The following is a 23,323-nucleotide window of genomic DNA, read 5'->3' as shown; positions in this document are numbered from 1 at the left end:
TTGACTATCTGAGGAGGATATTCGTCGTCGGAGCTGCGAATGTAAACGGAACTATTTTATATAATAACAGGGAGTCATTTAGAAAGTCATATACCAGCCTAAGGTTGGTTGGAGTGATTTTTTAATATTTTCCTTTCCACTAGAAAATCCCTATGTGCTCCTCCTCTTTCCCCACCTATTTATGTTCTACAAACATTATGCGCTCAGATATTTACTATCGCGCTTAGAAACAGAAATCAACACACACAGACAAACAGATAGAGATGCATTTATGCATTCACGTCTCTTTTGTACCCTTTTTTTTTTTTAGCTAATTTCCCACCTTAAAGTCAGCTCAACCATTTCAGTTGTAGTTAAGTTTAGGATCACTGGTGTCGCTGAAAGCAGTGTTGCTAGACGTTGGTCGCCTTTTGGAACGGTGCTATATGAAATAATAGAGCATAGCCGGAACGGTAGTAATCGGAGCACGCTCCCGTTTTAGGTCGTTTATGGCTGGATGCTCTCTCATTAATCTATGGTAGGGGCTCAAACCCCGCAGGATATACCCACAAAATCACCGAAGCGAATTGTGCAGCAGAGAAAGCGCGCTGTACATGGATAAAAGACAAACATTATGTTTTTTCAACTAACTACAAAAAAGTAGGCCAATAGTAATGATCGTAATTCAGATCTTTGAACACGAAATTGTGCACGAAGGGTTGTACCAGCTATGTAAATATTAATAAGAACTACAGTCGTATAGTCTACGGAAAACGTTACTACTTGGCCACGATCAGTTCACGATCATGTATTAGTTAACAGACCCAGTCTAGTATCACTATATAAAATTCAATATTATTGTATGTGCAGAGACGAACACCGAAGTGAGTGTGCCTGTGTTCGCTATATAACAAACAAACTGTACTTGAGACTATTACTTTGCCTCGGCAAGTTCAACGCCATTTTTCTTATGGCGTATAGACATATGCATCTTATAAACCGTATGCTTATACAAGTGTGTAGGTCTGGCCGCCTACTTGGACGATACAGCGAACTGCCTTATAGGATATTCTTCGAAATTAGTGAAGAGTAACTGATGGCCTTAAGCAAAGCATCCCTTTGGTGATATAGCTACCATCAACAACAGGTGGCCAGACTCTTGCATTTCACAGAAACAGCCGGCCTAGCTCAGGGAGATTACCACACCCCACTTTTATTCTCCATCTTCCTGAAACACCTTTCTGATCAATTAAGAGGGCTGAAAAAATCAGTCTATGTATATATAGTAAACGGATCGAACTAATTCCAGTTGCAGCACGTTCCAACCCGGCTTCACGCAGCAATTACAGGCTTCGAGCTGATCGCAAAGCTGATCAAGGTGGAAACGATGAAGTGTAGAAGGGGAAACAGGATTGCGGTCGCTAACACCTTATATCTTGCTATCTTGCCTCTTGGCTATAGAAACCTCTTTCCTATCTAGGGCTACTATTATCCGCGAACGGCTTCACTGCGCGTAAAGTCAAAAGGTGAAAGAAGCCAGTGTTGGTCGCATGCACGATTAAATCAATTTATTGCTCGTCCCTAACAATCGTTCCCAACTTGTCCAATTGCAAAATAGCTCCGATCCCAGCGTATGGAATACGCGTCCTTTTAAGAAAATCTCGCAATAAAAAACTGAGAACATTCAAATCGCGTTAAAGCTTTTTTCCTCAAAACAGCGTTGGGACTCAAAATTGTGATCCGAGACCGTCTCGCGTGTTTTCTAGTTGGTCAGCCACTGCTGTCCGAGTACCTACGTTGTCGCTTTGAACTCGCAGCAACCGAAGCCTTTAAGATGAACCTTACAAACTGGGAGGAAAAATACGCGGAGATTAACGGGGATTTTTTGCTACGCGTGTGATTAGAAATGACGTGTGTAAAGAGACAAAGCGGCTAAACAGAAAGGTCGTCACTCGTTTTATCATGCATGGGTTCCATTATGGACTATGCAGAAAACTAGGTCTCCACATGCTCTAGGATACATATTGCTGCTCCAGATGTGGACGAAATCGTGACAGACACTGTGCCGCTCAATAGATCCCAGTATCACCTCCGGAAATGTTATACAAGGCTTTTGATTACTGTCAGCAAAGATGAATAAGTAAAACTAGATTTTTATGGCTACCCTTAATCGTCTAGATGGCCTCAACTATACTAGGAAATCACAAAATTCTGAATCATTTCGGTACCCCTGTAATCCATCAACTAAGCAATGAGGATTATGACAAATTTCACCGCTGTTGTTGTTTCTATACTGCCATTAATGGTTTGATGCTGTTAAGTAAATGTCTCACAACGAGGTTACTTCCCTGAAGCTATCAGACGACAGAGAGTAGACTGAGTATAACAAGGGGAACAAGCTTCAACAGCGTTGATCGTGCCACGCATTGGGCGGCTACTGCAACTGGTTAGAAAACAAAAGTGTCCTTAATATTCTCTAATAACCCGCTAGGCTTAAATGCCTCCTCAAGAATTAATAACCCTCGTCTGCAGGCAAACGCATCAAAGCTTCGGGCCAACTTCTCCATCGTGTATTTCTAATCAGTTTATACTCGTTGCCTCCTCCTCTCCATCACACCGAAGCTTCATTTACCCCAACAAAAACAACAGTTCGGGTTTTGACTGAATACGCCTCGCCGTTTTGCAGTACATTGTCTGCCTCCTCATATCGGCTCCGTTTGTGACGTCTTCGGCGCATCGACGATTCTGCTGAACACACGTTTCATCTGTCTGTCATTTTTCCGTGTCCTGCCGTGGTGGCTATAGTCCTACCTGAATGCCTGTCGTTTCATGCCTCAATCGTCCTTTGGAACGGTCTACTTTGAGCTCGGCTCTGTTGCTATCATCGTCATCAGCTTTACAAGCCTGCAGCAGCGTGCAGCTAGCAGTTGAAGCCTGACTCTGATGTCTTTTCTTTCGCTCATTCCCTTCGACGATCGTGAACGGTGGTTTGTGTCAATGACGCGATTTCCGTCGAGCTTAGCCACTCAACGAAATCCGAATGAGATGCCCATTGGTCCGTCTAGTAACAGCTGAGCTACAGTAGTAACGACGGGTGGGCTCACGCACACAAATGGGATTTTTATGTTGTCCGTTTGTATTGCGTTTATTGTTTGACGTCGTGTACTGGTGCTCCAAGTTCCAAGAAAAAACACCGTGCTGTTTATTATCATTAGTGAGCATAATTATGTACGCATTCTGCGTGCGTACCGTCCAGCGAACAGCGGAAGTACCAGTGAGCAGACATCCATCCCCTGCGGCTTAAAAGAAGTAAAACATGTACATTACTATGGAAGGATCTTTATAGTTTCAACAGCAGGGAAAGGACTTCCAAACATCCTACGCCCTTTTTCTCATTATCGTTTAACCACTGCGTATTCATCTGCAGCTAACCTTTATGCGTCTGTATATATCTTTTCCTAATTCGATAGTTCGAGCAACGTACTATCATGAGCAAGGATCGTTACCCCTTTGGCTAGCTGTTATGCTCATACCCGCAGGAATCCAGCAAAAACTGTCCAATGTTCAGAGTTCGAAAAGCGTTTTGCGTTAACATTCCTTATCTTTCCTTTCATTTTACTTAGCCCATAAGTCTTCTCCATCCGGATTGCCTCTTTTTCTCCGTCCTGTTTCACACTCTGTCACCACGGATAAATCTAAGCAAGTCACAATTCGCACTTCCGGTTACCTTGCAATGGCAGCAGCAGCAGCTTAAAATGGGAAAGCGTCTACCCACCTTTCCCAGGAACAAATCAGGAACGGCAAAGTGCTGTACGACCCAGCAGGAAACAGACCCCGCTTAAACGGTCTTTTTTCATAGAGGGCACAAACATTGCTTTCGTTAGAGTAAACTGTGCAGCTTATTAACAGCAGTAAATAAGCCAAAATCTCCATGAGAAGAGATGCCAGAGACGGCTTACGTCGCACTTGGCCACACGTATAAACTACGGCCGCCGCTGCCCTACTCCTACAACCACTAGATACAAGTATATAGAACGACACCAAAACGCTATGGTTCGGCCTGAAGCACACGATGCAAATACACCCTATCAGGAATCTTATTGAAGATCCCATCTGATATTATGAGTCATGGCGACCCACAGTGATAAAAACAAAGACGATACCTATTATGAACTAGCTGTGCGCCCAGCAATCGATTATTTTATACTTCTAGAATAGTGCGTGAGTGCTCAAGCCTTGAGGTAGATTGATCGCATTAGCGTATTTTCTCTAACGAACGTGTTGATCGGTTCTCCAGGGCTATAATACGTAGCTAGGACGAGCATCTACAAAGCAACGAACGTACAGGATAAAGTATAATATTTCGAAAAACGCATCCGATTCAATACCGTTGCGTAGTTCCACGTGTGACGGGATCTGGAAAGTGTTGAGGAACTAAACTCTTAGAGGAATTTCGTTATCATTATTATTATTATTATTATTATATATCAGCATTAAACAGGAGAATACGCAATGATGATCCAATTGATTTGGATATTTGCTAAAGATGCGTTTTGTTATAGCATATCTTTATGCTTATCTGCTAATACAGGCTTTGTGAACTTTTGATTAGGAATCTAACACAAAGACAGGTATCTTTCCTTCTACGTAGGCATATTAAATCATTTGAAGTATTGAGAATCATCTATAAATTATGTAATGTTTTTTATAAAGGAATTTCACGTAAACATGGAGATACGGGCGATACCAAAGCGAAACAGGTCGAGCCACATATTGTAAGTACTTATCAAATAAACTAATGGGCGAATGCTAAAAATATGTATATTATAAGTGACACGACGGTTTATTTTCGTTTCCTTTTTGTTTGCTTTTATTCTCCATAAGACGATAATGGTATTCCACAAGAAGTAGATTTCTTCGAGTTAGCATTACGTTTACACACATCTTTTATTCCACAACACGATCATACGGTTAGTTAACAGTTCATTTCTTTGACCTTCTGGCGTACTGGTTGTCAAACCCGTACGAGCGCTATATGTCAATCTGGCTGCGCCGATTGTTTATTTTCTACGACGCTTCTGCACTTGCCATATTTCTCGGTTTCATGTACGTACTACTTTACTTCGTTCTTCTGTCCGCCGCCATTTGCTCCACGTTAGATAATAATCCACCCGGATACAAGACACAATACGCTTGCCAATTATGTCCTATTCCCCCTTGGCTTTATGCACTGATACTGGGCTAGCTGATTCTTTTGGCGTCTATCATATGCATATATGTAATACATGAACGATGTTGAATACGAATTTTGTGGTCCCGCCTAGAGTCAGCGTCGATTTATATTGCAATACTCAGTAATTCTACCTAAACTTCTATGTGTAACGAGCAGTCGCACGGCAACCATGTGCTCGAGCGCGTCTAAATTGCTATCCCTAATCCACAGTATCAGATTCTTGGATCGGACCTGATGGGAATTGACGGAAACGTTAATCAGCCATTGAAATGTGTCTGTCTAACGAATCTTGCTCAGTCTCTCCTCACTCCGTACGCATCATATTTTGTGCTCACATCATCACTCATAGAAACAAAACTAGCTCTGGACTCTTTCCTGTGTCTACCGAAACTATTGGATTACGAGGCGATAGAAATTCGGCGAACGCCAAGTGCAATACTTCATTGAACCATATTTCTTTTACTTTACTTTTAGATAATTTTCAATATCTCTGAATAAATTGTTTTGTTATAAACGCTGTGTTATGAATCCAACAAAATGGTTTTAAACGGTGTAGATTCGTTTTGCAACCGAACGTTATTAAAGGGTTTCAAATATAATAACTCGACATTAATCGTCGTCCAACAACCTTTTAGACCACTACAAAGCCCTTATCCATAGTAGTAATTTCAGTCGGGCACAAATTAAGAACTCTTGGTACCTAATTTTATCCATGAATCTTAGATGAGACAGATGAGTTTCCCAAAGCGATGAACTCGAACAGATGCGAGGGCGTTCACCCTCTGCAGAATCAGATTGGGATAAAATCACTTGCGGGATTAGTGTAAAAAGTTTTTGGACTAAGCCAATCCGATTGCACAAGCTGATTAATAGGCAGAAAATCAAATTTTGGCAAACGGCGGCCAAAGTAGAGTGGAGTTTACGAATCTTATCGTTTGTTCTAAATGCTTCTAGCTATATTAGGGACGCCACACGTGCAAGCGTGCATGCATGTACATACCCATGTGTGTGCCCTTATAAAACTCTTGTTAGGCAACTGTAAATCGCGATGACAATTCTGACTCAGCATATGCTTTTGAAACTTTGCTTTTATATATCGTTGTACTGCTCACTTCCCTAATAATTCTTCCATCCCTCACTGCTTTGATATACCCCTAGACCTGTCACTGTACTTGCGTAAAATACCGCTAAAAGTAGAATCCTTGTTATCCTGGGATCAATGGGTTGATCCGCAGAGGAGCAGAAAGCGGTTCTTTCAGTTCTTCCCAACTACTGGGTTACATTGCTCAAGTTCTTATATTGGCCAAACTTCGTAGTCGTCCACATTCAACAGCTTCCGTATAAGCAAATACGATGCTTATCTGCGCAGTCGAGAACGACTAGTTCTGTGCTACATGCATTCAGTTGCACTCATCAGCAGCAAGTAAATCGGATTTTATTTGTGTCTTTTTCCATTATTTATGGTTTATATTATTTATCCCAGTAGTAGTTGTTGTTGAGGGTGATGATCGCTCGTGACTGACTATTGGCACGGCCTATGTAGGTAAGAGATATGTACGATAGTAGTCTGTAGACTGGTGAACTAAATTGAAATCTCTACTGTAGGACAATTAGGCAAACATAACGGTACTACCGATGAAAAAAACCACGAGTTTTCGGTGCATTGCATACAAATGATAAAACGTAAAAGGTAAAACTAATTGTAATTATATCAGATCTAGCACACCATTTTATTCCATGCATACTAAAATTGATCTGTGTTTAACGTATTAAATAACACACATATATTTCAATAAGCAAATTCAGAAGCGTTTCCCAGCGGAAGCCAAGTGACCTTTCCAGACAAAGCGATTTACTTGCTCCCTTCTGTAACCGTGGGGTTACAGCTAAAACGCTTATATGAGAGCAGAAATCGACTATAGATATTGGTAACAAAAGTAATAGTTCAATCAACGCAATCATATCCGTTACCAGCTATTCTAGCTTAACTTATAAATTAGTGAACTACAACCTATTATTACCCAATGTAATACGAAACTAGCCTCCGACGGTCCTAAAGGAAGAAAATATGAAATTTGGTTCCTGTAAGAATTTCCTATTTTATGTAAATGATGTTAAATAGATAATCACTTAAGTAATCGAAGGACTTCGTCATGCGATAAGTTAAGCTGGCCGAGGCCATTTCTGTGAGCTTAAGTGGTTTGTTTTTCGACTCGCCGTCGTCGATCCATTGGCTGTGTTGCCTGTTCTCGGGAATTAGACGAAGCAGATAGCTAAGCAGTGGTTGTCCGCGCGGGAGTCGGACGGTCACCAGGCTCGAACAGTACATAAGGTGTTGCAGGGTTGTTTCCAGCGCAGTCACGACCCCCAAGCTCGACAAGCTTGCCGCTCTCGGACAAGGATCATAGTGTTAGAAAGAAAACCAGTCGAGTAACAATACGCAATGCAGGTGCGGGCACCGCATGCGACCTTAACATGTGCTGGCCTATCGTGTCACGTGGCTGCAAGACAAAGATAGCACAGCCTGGCTAAATGGGAGTACTAAGAGGCCATTAGGTATAATGGTAGTATCGCTCTTCGACTTTTCACACCGAAGCTACCAGTATACATGTTTGCAATGCAAAAAGTATGTATGCGTGCCTCAATGTTTATGTCTATAAATCTCTGTATAGATCTGGGACAACGGGTATGTTCAGCACGCATCGACAGAGTAATGGAATTTCAATGTAAGCGAGAAAAGTAAAGTAGCTAAATGGATGACTAACGACTACCTCCTGGCGGACGAGTGGGATCATATTTTTGTTTTCCTAGCAGATAACATCTTTTAAATGTCGAATCGACACATTAGCTGCGCACGTGTGGGCCTGCCACGTGCTAGGTTCTAAGACATACACCCGGATACACGCTGCACGGAAAGGAAAAGCATAATCCAGGGTTCAAACGGGGTCATCGGCTCTTATCACCTGATGGCTGCTCGGGTAGCTGCTTTTGTCTCGTTTCTCATTTATAGATAATACATGCATTTGCGTGATGAGCCTGCTATAAAAAAGCTTAGCGAGAGACGAATACAAAGGAGACAGTAAGGGACGGAAAGAGAGCCTAATCTTCCTCGCAATGTAGATTAGTTTCGTATTAGCGCGTTCCCAAAGAAAAGGAGGCTGCTGACGACGACAGCTGGCGTTTTCTTGGCACCAGATGTGATAAAAGCGTCAGGCCTTCATACTGACGCTAGCTAGAGGCGCATATGGTTACGATGTGCTCTTAACCTTATTATGTGAAAATGGGTATTGACTTCCGGTGCGCCGTCGGCTTTGTTTTTCAGGTATAACCGAATAAGTGTTGTTGCTATTTCCGCCGCTGCTATACGTTGGCGCTAGCCAAGCTCGGTTAATAAATTATCAGGAAACTGCTAGTTACAAGGATCACGTAAGAATCGACATTGTTAGCTGAGTCAAGCAGCAGAAGACTCCAAGCCGAAACTACCAAATTACGCGGAAGCTGCCTATCTAATACTGTTCATTTACTTCCGCTAGCCTTATCGTGCTAGCAGCTAATCTTAGTCAGTAACGATTTCAATTATTCCGACTTCGCCGAATCAACTGAAGAGTGCTAATGGCGTCTGATCATTTCATTTTATCTTCGCCATACAGTTTTCGCTATCCCGTATACTTCTGACCTTTCATTTGCCGTTGACAACTGACAATTGCGGAAAGAATGATGGCTACCGGCTAGGTAATTAACTATTGCCTACTTATCAGGAAAAGCAAGGATATTGTATTTATAACTTATAATACATTTTCTAATTTATGCATTTTGAGCGTCCCTTATATCAGTCTGCAAGTATAGTTTTATCATAAACCCATATAGACAGCAAGATATGATAACTTCAAATCTTTGAAGTTCAGCTTCGAGCTTTGTGTCTTTCAGGCATTCTGTCAGACGGCATACTACCACCACAAAACACAGCGTGTCCACGTTCGAATTTGAGCCCAGACCACCACATATTTCTCATGTTTAGTACATATATCTGTCTATTAACGTCCGGGAGACAAGATGTTTGGTTGAGGTGTAACGTTGAATGGTATTGTCGTCCTCGTGTAGGTTACTGTCGGGACCTCCGCGTACCAATGGACGACGCAGTCAGCAAATGGAAAGAAGCAAACGCGAAGCTGTGTAGGTTGGTATTCCCAGGTGGGCTCCCTAACAGGTATAACTGTATCATTTGATGTACTTCCCTCTGCCCCATTTTTCTTTTCTGTTACCTTTCATCATCTCTTCATCAAACGTATTTGTCTGTTGGAGGAAGAAACTCGAGGAGGTTGGAGACCAAAAAAGAGTGTCCTGTAGTGGACAGAGCGTCATAAACCGAAGATCTTCATTCGGTAGGGAATTTGGTCTTGGGCTAGATTATGGTATGCTGCACTTCAACAGATGAGTGCCGCTGAGAGGAAGCAGAGCATTTAAACTCAAAACCGTAACAGTAATGCTAATAATCGTAATATTGCAGTTTTGATGCAAAAGGAGGTTATAGGGATGTATGCGGAAACTGGGTTAGACCAATCGGACTTTTCGAACTTATGTGCGCTATAGTGGATTCAAAGCGGCTGATTTTACAATCTATAAAGTATTGACGATCGCCACAGATTAGCGCTAACAGCGTGACTATGGACGGAAGGTTACGTACGATTATGTCAACACGCTATGACATCGTCAAGGATACACCAGGTATATACACGAGTTGATATAGGCGGATAGGTGAACACGTGTATCTATGTGGATTCGTATGCAGCAGGTTGTCTCTAGCTTGATTATACGTTTAGCCTTAGGCTAATTGTATCTGTTGAAATAGCTAATATAATCAGTACCATTGATGATACGACTCGCGTTTAATCGAGCAGACGAAAAACATCTGAAAATCGGCTGACTTATATATAATATGCAGATAGGCTCTTTACTAGAAAACTTCAGCCGAATATTTAGTAGGATCTATTTTTTGTAGTAGGTATTTTTTCCTGGCAATTTGTTAGTACGTATCCTCAAAGCGCACCGCATTTTTTTTTGCACCTTACTACTGATAGATAACTCTGCATGTTAGACTTGCGGTAAACGTATAATAGCGCAGTAATAAATTATCACTAACTTTCATCTTTCCAAGTTCATTCGATGAAGGCTACCAGCTCACGATGAAAAAAGTAGCTACGACACTGCATTCAAGCGGGCACTTCTGCAAGCAACACTTCTACTTGCAGTACTCTACAATTTTACTTGATTTGGGTTTGCAGTGTATTACGCGAAAACTACTCCGAAACCGAGAAGGGGCTGCGTATTTTTCGTGTGAACTTGGAAGTGAGCGGACTGCTTTATCGTGTCCGTTGAACCGCTTCTGTTGTACTGCACTGAGTTGAAGTATTAAGAAGCATAGCCCCGTTGTGAGTTTTTTCTTATTGCCGTGCCCAGTGGGCGTCCGGCTGGATTTCTAGCTAGAAGGACCGCTTGTGTAAAAATGCCACCTTTACTGTTAACGTAAACAGCATTAGCAATAAGTGCAATAGCAAAACTTAAAAGACCATAGGTAAACAGCACGAGCGATGTCGGTGCCAGTCGATAGGTAAGCACCATGAGTTTGCCTGACTTCGAAAAGACCAGCGGAGGCCCTGGACGAGTCCTCGAATGATTGCAAAGCCGAAAAACGATTACTCTTTCTAGGCGCCGTTTCGTCACGTGTTGTCGTAGGAAATTGACAACGACGAACTAGTTTTTGCCATAGGTTTACTCTCGTTCTAGCTATAACATATAGGAGACCAGTAGCGATGCGATAGCCAAAGCGTGTCGTCGATGGCAAGACGTCGTGGGCGAAAAATTAGTTTATTTACAAGCTTCTAAGTTCCGGATAAAAATCAGGAAAAGGGACGTGGAACCGTGAGGTCGAATACAGTATATCAATTGTTTCACTGCTTTCACTTATTTTTTGTTTGGATTTTTCTGTAATCAATAAAGATTCGACAGGATTAGGTAGAGATTCTTTTCTTGAATGTTCATGAACAACTTTGATGTATTTTTACCGCCATTTCAGCTGACCGAAGTAGGATGAATAGCCAGCGATTGGAAGTGGTATGCCGATGTACGAAACAGATTTAGCCCTATCTGCAGCCTGACGAATTGAGAATACTTCCTGGCAGCTGCTAACATTTCTATCTAGCTTGGGCCTAATAGTCTGACGAAAATGCTCTAGTTCAGTGTGTCTGTGTGTGTGATGTGGTAAAACTACCTATTGGTTAACCCACTCGCTGGAGCGGTAGACAAATCTGCGTCTACAGCAGTGTGGATGACAGCAGGCATCGTCAGCCGCGGTAAACATCTACAAATTGCAGTGCTATGACTAACCGGTTAGCCAGCAAATTCATTGATGTTGTTGCTCGTATAGCCATTGCCTTTACCGATTGCCGGGTTTTGGTCTTGCCCTAGTAATCAGGCGACAGCTCAAGGACTATCTTGCCTTTTGCCCTGCTACTCATTGCCTTATGCCTATAGTTCGTTTAGTTTGTTGGTCAGCACGAGAGGCTTACCTTTGCTACCCCAGCCTCGGCAGCCTCCCCTCAGGCCAAAGACAATCGACTCTACTACCAAAACTGGCGTTGCAGTCGAAAATAGCTGGAGCAGCCCGACCAACGTCGACGACAGTAACCAAACAAACAGCCAAAGACAATGGTCCGATTCTGAATCCCCATAGTTATAGTTCTACATCCACGTAGGGGTTCCATGGGTACGAATAGCAAAACGAAGCATGGACATGGGTCGTAGATAGGCTGTTATACAGGTGGTAGGCGATTCGCTCTCCATGCAGCAGCAGCAGCAACAACATCAGCGGAGTGATGGACGAAATTGGTGGGTAAGAGACGGCAGACAAGTGGAAGGGTGACTTCGGCCAAATAGACAGATGTAGGATACAAAGCCATCTAACGATACAACGACAAGGACTATACCAAAATGTCTACTGCGAAGACGGCGTATGCCCGCAAGTCGTTAGTAGCAGTAGTAGCAGCAGCAGGATTAGAATTCACCAGTGCCTAAGTGAGCGCACCTCACTGCTACAACACTGGTTATAAAAAAGAGATTGAAACTAACCGATTATACAGAAAGAGACTGACGATGATGAAAAGGATCAGTTTTTTTCTATAGAGAAGTATGTTCGCAAATACCAAAAAAACATGTGTTAGAAAAGGTATAGTCACTCACTACACAGTGGATCTAATAAGCCCTCGTGGCTATTGACTGGTTAACCTATTTGCCTGCTAACCTTAGAGACACGTGCTGGTCTGGCATAGATGTACTTCGTTTCGTGCCAGCCGTCTCATCGAACACCAAACGGCGATGTCGGACGTAAAACTCAGAACGTAAACGGTCTACGAAGTTATAAATGCTGCCTCGTAGCTAAAGCTTTGACCCTATAAAGAAAAAAAAAAACTGAAAAACTCATATACGTTCATTATCAAGAGTAAACCTCTCACCATTACCGTACTAGAACGAATACTCTAGCATCGACTCGCCAGCATCGATAGCACTTGTTTCAGTAAGTAATATGTATGATTCCGTATTCATAGCTGCTTAAGTGAGTAAAGAACCTGGTGCTAATTTATTTTTTGCTATGCTAAAAAGCAAGGCACGGGATGACATCAGTTCAATACCGTTGTTGTCGTCGTCGTCGTCTTCCCTTGACGCAGTATTGCTGTTGTCAGCTGATATCGACCTAAAAGCGACAAACCCGGTAAACACTAAGCAGATATGGTCGTCTAGCGGTGGAAAGAGTTCTTGTTGGTTAGACACGTGCTTCGAAAGCTATCTGAATCTTTACGCTTTTGCTGTAAGGGTAAACTTTCCAAAAAAATCTGATAAGTCCATTGTTATACTTGAATAGTATTAGTTCATTGAAGAGTAGCAGCATTGAGCTTTAACACGGCGTCGGAATCACGGAATGACATCCATCGCGAACCAGACACATAGATCGCGCTACGGTTGCTGACTGAATCTGACAAAGGCTGTAATTGATCTTTCGCATTTAAGGAAGCGTCTAGAAATCGATAACTATCATTACCTTCTAGCAAATAACACTTGTCTATAACTCAAAAATGAAAACATACAATAAACAAGGCCAAAGAGAGCCGAAAACCAGACGATTCATTTCCCACAAAGCAACTTTGGTTAGTGAGCGGCACGACCGGCGAACGCCTTCTATTCGAAATTGTTACGTCGTAGACTTCTAGGTTATTATAGATCTTTAATATAGTTTATTAACGGAAGGGTTGAGCATTAGTTAAACGGTTATTACAGCATATTTGTAGAGAGGACCTGTGTAAGGTCACTAGATGAGAAGAAGAATGCAGCCAATATGCAACTGACCGAATCTTTTCTATATCGAACGGGAATTTTGTTGGTAGTAGGCACTGATTTATTCCTTTATTTAGACCGGCATAAACAAATCGTTGGTTTTTTTTTATATGAAAACCATACATGAGAGAGAAGTATTCCCATGCAGAGTACATACTGATCGTATTTGTTCTTGGACGATCCAGTACATCTGGAACTTCAACTTGACCACAGTTCTCATATTGACGAAGACATTGCTCATTACCGCATTATATTAGCGCTTACTGCTGACATTTACGGGGAACAGAACGTTGATTATAAAGACTCGTAATGTTCATTCTAATTGGCTTATCGCACAGTGCGCTGCGGTCGAAGTTTTTACTGTTTACCTCTGCAAGATATCTAAGGAGACTGCAAATTCAAGATGCTCAACAGATCACGTTGACCGTGGTGCTTATCTGAACACGATGGTAGGCTAGGACTGGTAAAGAGAGCTCTATTTTTTCGTATAAGGATAGCCGGTACTCGTCGTCCGCATTTTGTAATGGTCGTGTCACGCGTCCTACATGTGCAAAGGTTTCATCGAGGATTATCCAACTCAATATCACTAGTTAACTCGTGTTAGTACACAAGTTCGACCTTTTCTAGGGATAGATATTTACAAAGTATATTACTCCAGCGCTAGCCAAGTAAATGTAGCCGTGTTATGCCAATCGAACCGCTCACGGAACCTTAATTTTTCTACGGGGTTTATTTTTGTCGCTCGGTTTGCCGCATCCTTTTCTTTGTTCTGAGTTTGAGTTTCCAAGCGGCAGAACTTTCGCGATCCGGAAATAAGTCAGTCGACATGAGATTATACGGCAGAAGAGGAAATCATTAAGGTCTGAGAAATTTGTTTAGGCTAGTAGATGATCAGCAGAATTGGTCGGGCAGCTACCCAGGGGTAACCTACTACGCTTTTTTAAAGGTGATTTAACATTATAAACTTATATAGTGTTTTGGCTAGTCACACCAAAGTCATCAGTTGGCAGATGACATTTGGCCGTTGTTTTTTAGTAGCAGGTTATTTACCCGACATGAGTTAAAATATAACAAGTCTAATTGGCTCATATATACGCGCCAAATGGTCGAGTCTACGTACACTAATAATTAATAACAGTAATTATGTAAATTTTTTTTATTTAATATATTAAACAAACAATCCTTTTTGGGAAGAATGTGTACTCGTATCATAGATAGGATATTGTTATGATTAATAATTGAGCGTTGGAGCACTTTAAGAGTAGGAAACTTGTTCAAGATGCTAACTGAAATTCTGTATATTTATTAATAAAGGAACTGCATGATAGCTATCAAAGTTTTGTTTCTTTTACGTGTTTTTCTATTTTAAACATCGAAGTTGTCTGTGATGATGAAAGTGTAGTTTATGCGAGCATGTAACATTATGTTTGATCGGTTTTTGAGACTCCGAGCATTTTTTACTTTAAAACTTATGGAACATGATAAGTTTTCTGATGGCAGGTATATTTTAGTATTATGTTTCACAATTCTTAGCAGATTCTAACCAGATAAGACGAATATTCATCTGTGTTGAAATGCCGAATTTCGCTAGATCTTTGTATATGGAACTTCAGTTTATGAACTTTAGGTTCAAGTAAGCTACGCTGAAAAATGAACAAAGCACTTCGTCCATACTATACCTGTGAGACAGAAGATAAGGCACTATCACGCTGATATTAAATTTCTCGTAATACGATAATTATTATGTTCGCTTGTTTCTGTGACTACTATTATACACCAAGTCAATAATGAAGATTGGATTTGATTTTATTTTAGCGCCGGTTAGGAGCTAACTGCGCGCCGTTGGCGTATTACGTTAACGCTTTTTCGTGTGATCCAAATAGGAACGGCCAAGAAAGCAACTGCACCTAAAACAGTTAGAAGCAAATACACTGGAACTCCGACGCTACCTGGTTGGCCTAGATGGGCTAGACAGTGCCTAAAGAACAGTGCTTAAAGGCCGCGCCTAAAAGAATCTGCCGCAGGCAAGGAGAACGTGTAAGGCAAACACGATAACCACAATTTTAATCTTCAATAAATATCGAAATCAAATCGGCGCCGGCCTTGTCTCCCGTTGCGAGCGAATCTATTCTCAGGCTTGTGCTTCACTCTGGTCATACAGCCAGATTCAGCCGTCGACTAACTCCCCGACAGCAATTAACGGCACTGGAAGGAAGGAGAAAACCATATTCTCGAAAATATGCGACTCCCGTTTGTCCTTTCATAATCCTGTCCCACTCATTAAGTCGCTTAGGGTCACCTAGAGGACGCGGCCACCGCCGGCTTATAAAAAAAAAAACCCGTTTCGATCCTGTGCCAAAAAATGTTGTTTTTCCCGTATTGATTCATGTATTCACTATGGTTGTTCCATAGGACACGTTTATGCCTGATGACACACTGTAGATCAGATTTTTCTGCGTTTTTCTTTTTAACTGAAGAAATTGAATTTTGCTTTACACTGTAGCCTCACTATTCCTCTCAAGGGAACAGACATAATGTTGGATACTGGAATTATACATCATCTTAGAGGTCTTTGAAATTCGTGTAAACATTTCCCAAGATCAAGCGTTTTTGGTTGAAGTGCTCTATTTTCGTAAACCTGCTTGAGTCAAAGTTCGGGTCTTCATATCATCTCTATTACAGTATTATTACTGCCTCATAGGTGTTGTTCGATGCATAATCTGTTCTACGCATGCAGCAAAACGCTTTGATAGGGCAATATGTAACCGTAAACCTAGCAGGGCGTTGGCAGTAATGTCTCTTGAGACAGACTGTAATTACCCCGGAGGAAAGGATACCGCGATCGTGAAACGGAATAGGGAAACTAACGTGAGACGCGTTTGTTAAAGGCAGCAGCAGCAGTAGTGTCATAGCTGCGGCAACTAACGAAAACAGGTTTTTTCTAATTGTGTATAATACGATATACGCCCGATTTGAGTGCAGGTTGCTAGTACAGTCTACAGCCCTTGTTGTCTTTTCCCTTGGATCGGCATCAGCGGTATCGATAACAACAACCCTACGTAGTCTAACACACACAAATATACATGCACGCCTAAAAAGGTACACTAGAAGCAGAATTAACGTATAAATAGACTCTAACTAAACAATGAAAGGTAAAAAGCAAACATTTGAGCGGCGGTGTCGCCGAAAGAATCGTTCAGAGGCACCGCACTATCGGCACAGTTCACGATAACGTAACAAGTTTCAGGACCAAACGGACCTAAAAGTTTGCCGATAAAGGATGCGGTCATTGATCGAAGCAAACACATAGAGAGACACAAGTGTTAGTCGAGGATTAATACCCGTACTCACGCAGTCGTTGCTACGTAATTTCATCATAATTATTTACTATTATTGTATTAGAATTGCGAAACGCTAGTTTTTATCTACGACTGTATAACGAGTGAGTAACCGTTGCTCCTGAAGGAAATAGAATTTTGACCTGTTTGTTGACCATCTAAGTTTGACACGTGTTTAGCGCCGCATATTGCTCGAATGTTGAGGAACTGTTTATCTTTTTTTTAAAGAACAAAATTGCATGATATGCATTCCTGCTGGCACAAATACTTTGTTAGCAAAAATGAAAACGGGTACTGACGGTACGGCCTAGGAGAAAACTTGCTGTAAAAAAACGTAGCTACTTTCACAGATTGGTTTACATTGGGTACATGTTTCAATCAAGCTTACAGAGTCATTTTCGTTCGATAAACTATATTTGATACTACATGGAGTTTTATCATTCACTGATTCTATATTTATAGCCCCCACGTATTGTAAGCATATGAGAAAACTGCTTTCCTTCTTCACCATGTCGGATTTCTAACCACATCGTAGATCTGTTTACAACAGGCACTAGATTAAACCCTTCTGGGGCTAGAAAAAATGTTAGTACACCAGGGAAAAACATGCAACGAGGCAGTTTTACTAGGACGTATTTAATTAACGAGTTATAGATGACTATTTGTAAGTACACTTGCTGATACAACCTATTTGGTGATGTAAATCGTTTCACATTTGTACACTGTGCTTTACTGATATTAAGTGTATACGACTGAGAAGGCCTATCCTAAAGGCTAACATGAAACTAAATAGCCATGATAAAAATACTTACATTGCGACGGAGAACCCCCAGTGAATACCAAGTGAGATTTTGTTTTTAATTAAGTCTAACAGGGTTAGACTGATAATAATTCTCCCATAGTTACATAGCAGAACTTGATGGTCATCTTTGTATAAGAGTAACCCTTGAGGGCCACACATAATAATGACTTAGCTACCTTGACCATGCGTACATAAATTGAGTTGAACGTATATTTTATATGAAGTAGATTTCATAAAAAATAGCCTATACGTGCATGGTTGTGCAGTGAAATGTGGCATTGTCAAATACGGTCAGAGAAGTATCCACAATCTAACGTTGCTTGCAGACGTATTTTGCCGACCGCCTGCCTAGTTTCTGCCGCTCTAAGTGAAACTTAGCGTAAGTAAACTGTGGAGGGACCCGTTAGAGTGGACTGAAGCGTCATTTTATTCACATTGCGTTCGCTTACCTCATCGACATGAGCAGTGGACATCGCAGAAGCGCGCCATGCACCACTTACGAAATCTCCATTACCGCTTCAACCTACTACATACGAAGAGACAAAACCTACATGCGTCTTCGTATACCAGTAGCCATACGACCGAGTACTGTTTCTATGAAGACACTGTCGGTTTCCCATATGTGAGCTTAAGGAATCAACATGGGTGTACGTTATCGAAGCTGACTCATAGGCTCAAAGCATTACACGGATGGATTGCAAGACTAGAACTAGAACTAGAGCTAGTCAGTGTGAGCGGCCTGAGTGAGGGCTACAAGTGTTTTACTCTAAAACTGTACAGAGCGCTATCAGAAGCTGCTAACGAAATCGACAACTCTGCGCCATTGCATAGCTCTCCTCTTAGACGTTTTTTTTGTACGCTATCAAGCTACCTCGCTTACAAAGAGCTAGCGGATCGCGATTTGGTATCTATCTGTAAATAATTTGTTTGTTGTTATTTTGCTTCGTTCAATATACGTTTCAAACAATCATACTCGTTGTACGCATTGTCATACACATCAGGGCGTATTCGTTAAGTGTGGACAAAGAAGGCAATGTCCATTAAATTTAACAACGCTAACAGCACATTTATGTACCGTATATCGAACGAGGATATGTCCAAAGTATACCTATGCCCAAGAATGTCACACATCCACACAGTGCATAGTGTACACTGTTCATTCGACGTAAAAATAAAAGAAGAATGTAGGGAAAGGGCACGACCTCTGATACCTGTGGACCGAGTGGTGCTATTTGGCCTAGCATCGTATATAGTTCTAGGGGTACATATATATAGCGTGCAACTGGAACCTGATGCGATAAATCGTGAAAATCCTTGAAAAACGGAAATAAGTACGTACAACGCAAAAGCGAACTCGACACAACAAAGGAAGCGAGAACAGCACACGAAGGCACAACAAATGAGTTCGGCCGTTTCACAAAGACGAATTCACATCGAAGTAGTAGTTACTTTGACTGAGCCTTTGTTTCTATTCCATTCCTGATCGTGGCAACCGAACCTTTGAATGCTCATTAAATTGTATTTAATTAATTATTTTAAATAAAGGAGCAATTTGTCTCTAATCTGTGCGGGTTGGTATTCATTTACTGTCGTTTAGACGGACAGCGGAAGTTCACACACAGCCTCCGACACGTGGCAGACCAAGGCAGCTGATCAGACAACGATATTACATCATGTCCTAACATGTCTAACGGGTCTCAACACGGTCTCAGATCTAGACTTTTAGGGTTAAAGCAAATAAATGACTGGCAGACGTATTGATATTCGCCTGTGGCTGATTGTGTTCTGCCTACAAAGGCAATTATTATGTACAGCTGTGCATACAGAATCACAAACAGACATCCCGTGGCACACCCTGAGCGTGTCGCAAAGCCGACGAATATCGCAAGCGCGAATTGCTTCATTGAGCAGAGACATTTGCATCGCGATCAGGCAAGACAGACACTTCTAGGGACACTTCAAGCCGTATGCATAGGACATGTATCGTTTGATAGGCGATTCGTGTATATCTAGAGCAGACGAGACGAGACGAAACGAGACGAGACGAATTGGTTAAATTCTGGTCTAAATTATTCATCAATCAATCAATGTGCTTAATGTTTACATTTTTTTCTTATAATTCTTATAATTTCTTAAATGTCTTAGTTGCCTCTACGGTTTTCCTCTGCCTACAGTAAAATGCTTTTATTATTTATTGTATCGGCAAATTTTGTCAATCTTACGCGCTAATAACAAAAAACGATACTTGATTTATGTTCTTACACTATATAGAACTAAAACAAGGTTAGAGAGTCATTTTTAGATTCTATTCGGAAAATGAGCAACATCATTGTATCAGCGATATTCACAGGTGAAGTGCTAAAACGCACTTTTATTGTTAACGAACCCTCAGCAACAATAACAAGTGACAAGCAATTCAATGTCGTACGAAAATGCCCGTTTTTAACACGTGACTTTTTTTTTTCTTAAAAAACAATCATGTCGGCGAAAATACACGGAACGCTCTTAGCTTTACCTCTATTTGTTTCAAAAAAAAAGTTTCAACGAATTGTCCGATAAAATAATTCATTTCTGGGTTTTTTTCGGATCACTTTTAATAAACTGCCCACCTAAAGATCGCTGACACACTGCTCCGTAATGCCTGCTATTTCGGCTTTGTCTATAAGCGAGTAGTAAATATTTTGAAGGGTATACGAAATCTCAGCTGCCAAGCATTAATTACATAAATATAAAGTGGTAAACGTATAACGTTGACGTGAGCTGCCCATCGAGAAACAATACACGTATGAGCGCCTTTTAGCACAGTGCGTTCATAGTAGTGCCGTACTGAAAGGCGAGAAAGCAATGAACGTATATCATGAATGACTCGCATCACATGGGCGAAATATCGTACCTATATATATAATCTTGTCGTGTAAATTGGCACCGTTCGAACTACGACCCCTCGCCTTTTCAGCCAAAGGTTAATTAGTTCAGCACATCGTATATATACATACATATGGAGAAATGGAGCAGAGTGAGGGGTTAAAACTTTTCATGACGCGGTTCTATATCGAGAAGTGAGAGCATACTCCGAAAGTCCCATCAGAACGAAGATAGAATGTCTGGAAAATCTGCAAGGAACGCTGTCAACTACGGGGAAGTACTTTACCGGCGCAGCTAAGGCCGCGAGGTGCCGAGTGCTCCAAACTGTTAGTGATGCAATAACGGTTATTCCTTCACAGACTCCATTTATGCGTCCCATTGTCGGTACAGCAGATGCACCTCGTTTTGCTAGACATGTGATTAGTTCCGAACAGATAGTCTCTGGTAGTTTTTCAGACGAAGACATATCGTACCCGACGATCAAAACACGTAGATGGAACATGTAATCACAATTCGAAGTGACGATAAGCACAATAAACTATTGGGTCTATAAGTTGTCGACCGAATAGGCTTTATTGCCAATACTATCAGCCAGATGCGTAGGACTGTATGGGGTGTTTCCGCGAGAAATAATTAACGAAATCTGTAAAGAGAGCTATTTTTTAAAAATATACCCCCGAACGTACTCGTATTTAAAACACTGTTTCGGTTTCAACCGCATATCTACGAGTGGTATAACAAAATTCACATTCTTCTCTACTGACGGGCAAACTTGTTAAAAGGATGGGAGTAGTCTAACGGGTAAACATTTAAATACAAAAATATAATTATATCGTAGTTTTTTCATTAAGTTGGCAATCTGCTTCGCTTATGAAACACGCTGGGGCAGAGAGGTGAGAGAATCGCTTGAGTTACTTAAAATTATAGTGTATCCAGTAACAAAAGAAAATTTCTTCAATAATTATTTGAAAGTTATATGTATCTAAAAGTTAAATTATATGTACCTTCGAAATCACTGGACTATCACACTGAATAAAAATCGCCTTTGCGCCTACTCATAGTACTTTATAAATTGCATTACACATAGTGTTTCTTGTGCCTATACCGAAAAAAAGAAGTTGGAGTAGCCAAACCTCAGGACATGATGTTTCTCCACGTATGATTATTTATTTTCATTGTAAACCTGTGATATAAATGAACTTATTATAATTATGTGTTGAAGCCGTCTATCACAAGCGAGGTTGAATTGATAAAGTCTGCTAAGATGCTGTCGTGTGGGTAGTCGCATCTCGTAGAAAAACCGAGCCGCATCACCACTTCTAGCTCACACCTATGTGGCAATCAGACAACCATCCCGCCTCTCACTATACGAATGGCCGAGCAACATACAATTGCTCTAGCAGTTTTTTAACAGTAAATTACGTACGCCTCGTGTCCGATTTTACTTCACTAACTAAACGGAAACTACTGTGACGGGCATCGTCTTTGACCAGCCTGTAGACAAAAGGCATAGCAATTCTAATGGTATACGGTATATGTACATATGGTTGGGTAACTACAAGGCTGACACATATTGGTAATACGCGCACATGGCTGGATGGATGAATACTTATCTCGTATATACAGATCAGATGGAGCGTACTGTGATGTACACAACGAAAAGGCTATTGCCAGAGAAGCGTTTTGGATTCTCCATAGAATCACCCGATAGCGGCCTTTTTCCACTGTTCGTTCCGTGCGACAATCACTTCCTTAAGAAAAGCGTACCGACACAGAGTAACGTATTTGAGAACCGATATTTAATGGATCGTGCAATGGTTTGTCATTGTATTAATTCTTAGTATATATTTAGTGTACTGTAATATGAAGGTGTGAATCTGTTGTTGAAATAGGCTCTTCGCGATTCGATCAAACGAGAACTAAGTGATCATTGGATGAGTGAAAATGCACGAAATATATAGTTCGACCTGAAGTCGTTTGTTGTGTTGCGTACGCTACGGTATGAAAGGACACGAAGGCCGCTAAAAATGATTAGTTAGCTTGGCACTATCTGATTAGAATAATACATCAAGTGATTCTGTCGACGAAGTGTTTGCCAAAATTTGCATTTAATTGGTGCATGACTCCATTCTCCGGCTCCAAGTTTGTTTTAGGTACGTTAGTAACTGAATAACAATGACCCCGCTATCAGACTGTTCGCATTAGTTCATACCTATGTTACTTCGACTAACTACAACAACAACGATCACGCTCCACGTTGAAGTTACGTCATCGAATATATATCATTCCGACAGTAGATACGGACTAGTACTTTCATTTCGATCAGAAAACAACGTAAACAAACATGGGCGGAGATTAATAGTAAGATCACACCTAATCTCGACAACCCATGTTGATCATGCCTACGACTGCACACGTTATCGTCAACGGCGGCCATTTTAAACGATGCGTCCCACGTCCTTTTTTTTTCTTTTCTTTAGAAGTAAGTGATGCTCTAATGAGAGCAACATACGCACGGGTATATGACGAGAGTTAGGGGAATTTGCACTCCTGTGGCGCCGGCGTGCTCCATATAGAGAAAGCGTCACCCGAGACGAGTCACCTTTGTGCTTTGCGTCGGACATATCGAACCTAGCATCATCAAGAACGAATAATAACAACAACAACAACAACAACAACAACAACAAAGTTTACAATGTTTTCCGCGGATACCGTATCAAC

At 41.3% G+C, this 23,323-nt stretch overlaps 1 protein-coding gene across 16 annotated transcripts in view; it reads right to left on the bottom strand.

Moving 5' to 3' along the window:
• LOC111243548 (uncharacterized) overlaps positions 1–23,323 on the bottom strand; it is a 38,582-nt gene that overhangs the window by 10,830 nt on the left and 4,429 nt on the right. For 9 of the 16 annotated variants that reach the window (XM_086978423.1, XM_086978414.1, XM_086978415.1 and 6 more), the window contains one exon: positions 23,119–23,233. The exons of 6 other annotated variants lie outside the window; for them this stretch is intronic. Coding sequence is in view for 8 of the 10 variants with exons in the window: in XM_086978414.1 (XP_086834540.1) it covers positions 23,119–23,174 (56 nt within the window). In the remaining 2 variants the exon portion in view is untranslated. Of the gene's footprint in view, positions 1–20,066; positions 23,234–23,323 lie in introns of those variants that run through there. One more of the 16 variants, XR_002670530.2, reaches the window with a different exon arrangement.

This window comes from Varroa destructor, unplaced genomic scaffold, assembly GCF_002443255.2.
Source record: "Varroa destructor unplaced genomic scaffold, Vdes_3.0 BEIS01000001.1, whole genome shotgun sequence".
In the NCBI taxonomy this organism is placed as follows: Eukaryota; Metazoa; Arthropoda; class Arachnida; order Mesostigmata; family Varroidae; genus Varroa; species Varroa destructor.
The sequence above is the reverse complement of the archived record's forward strand: the minus strand, read 5'-3'. Positions and strand labels throughout refer to the sequence as shown.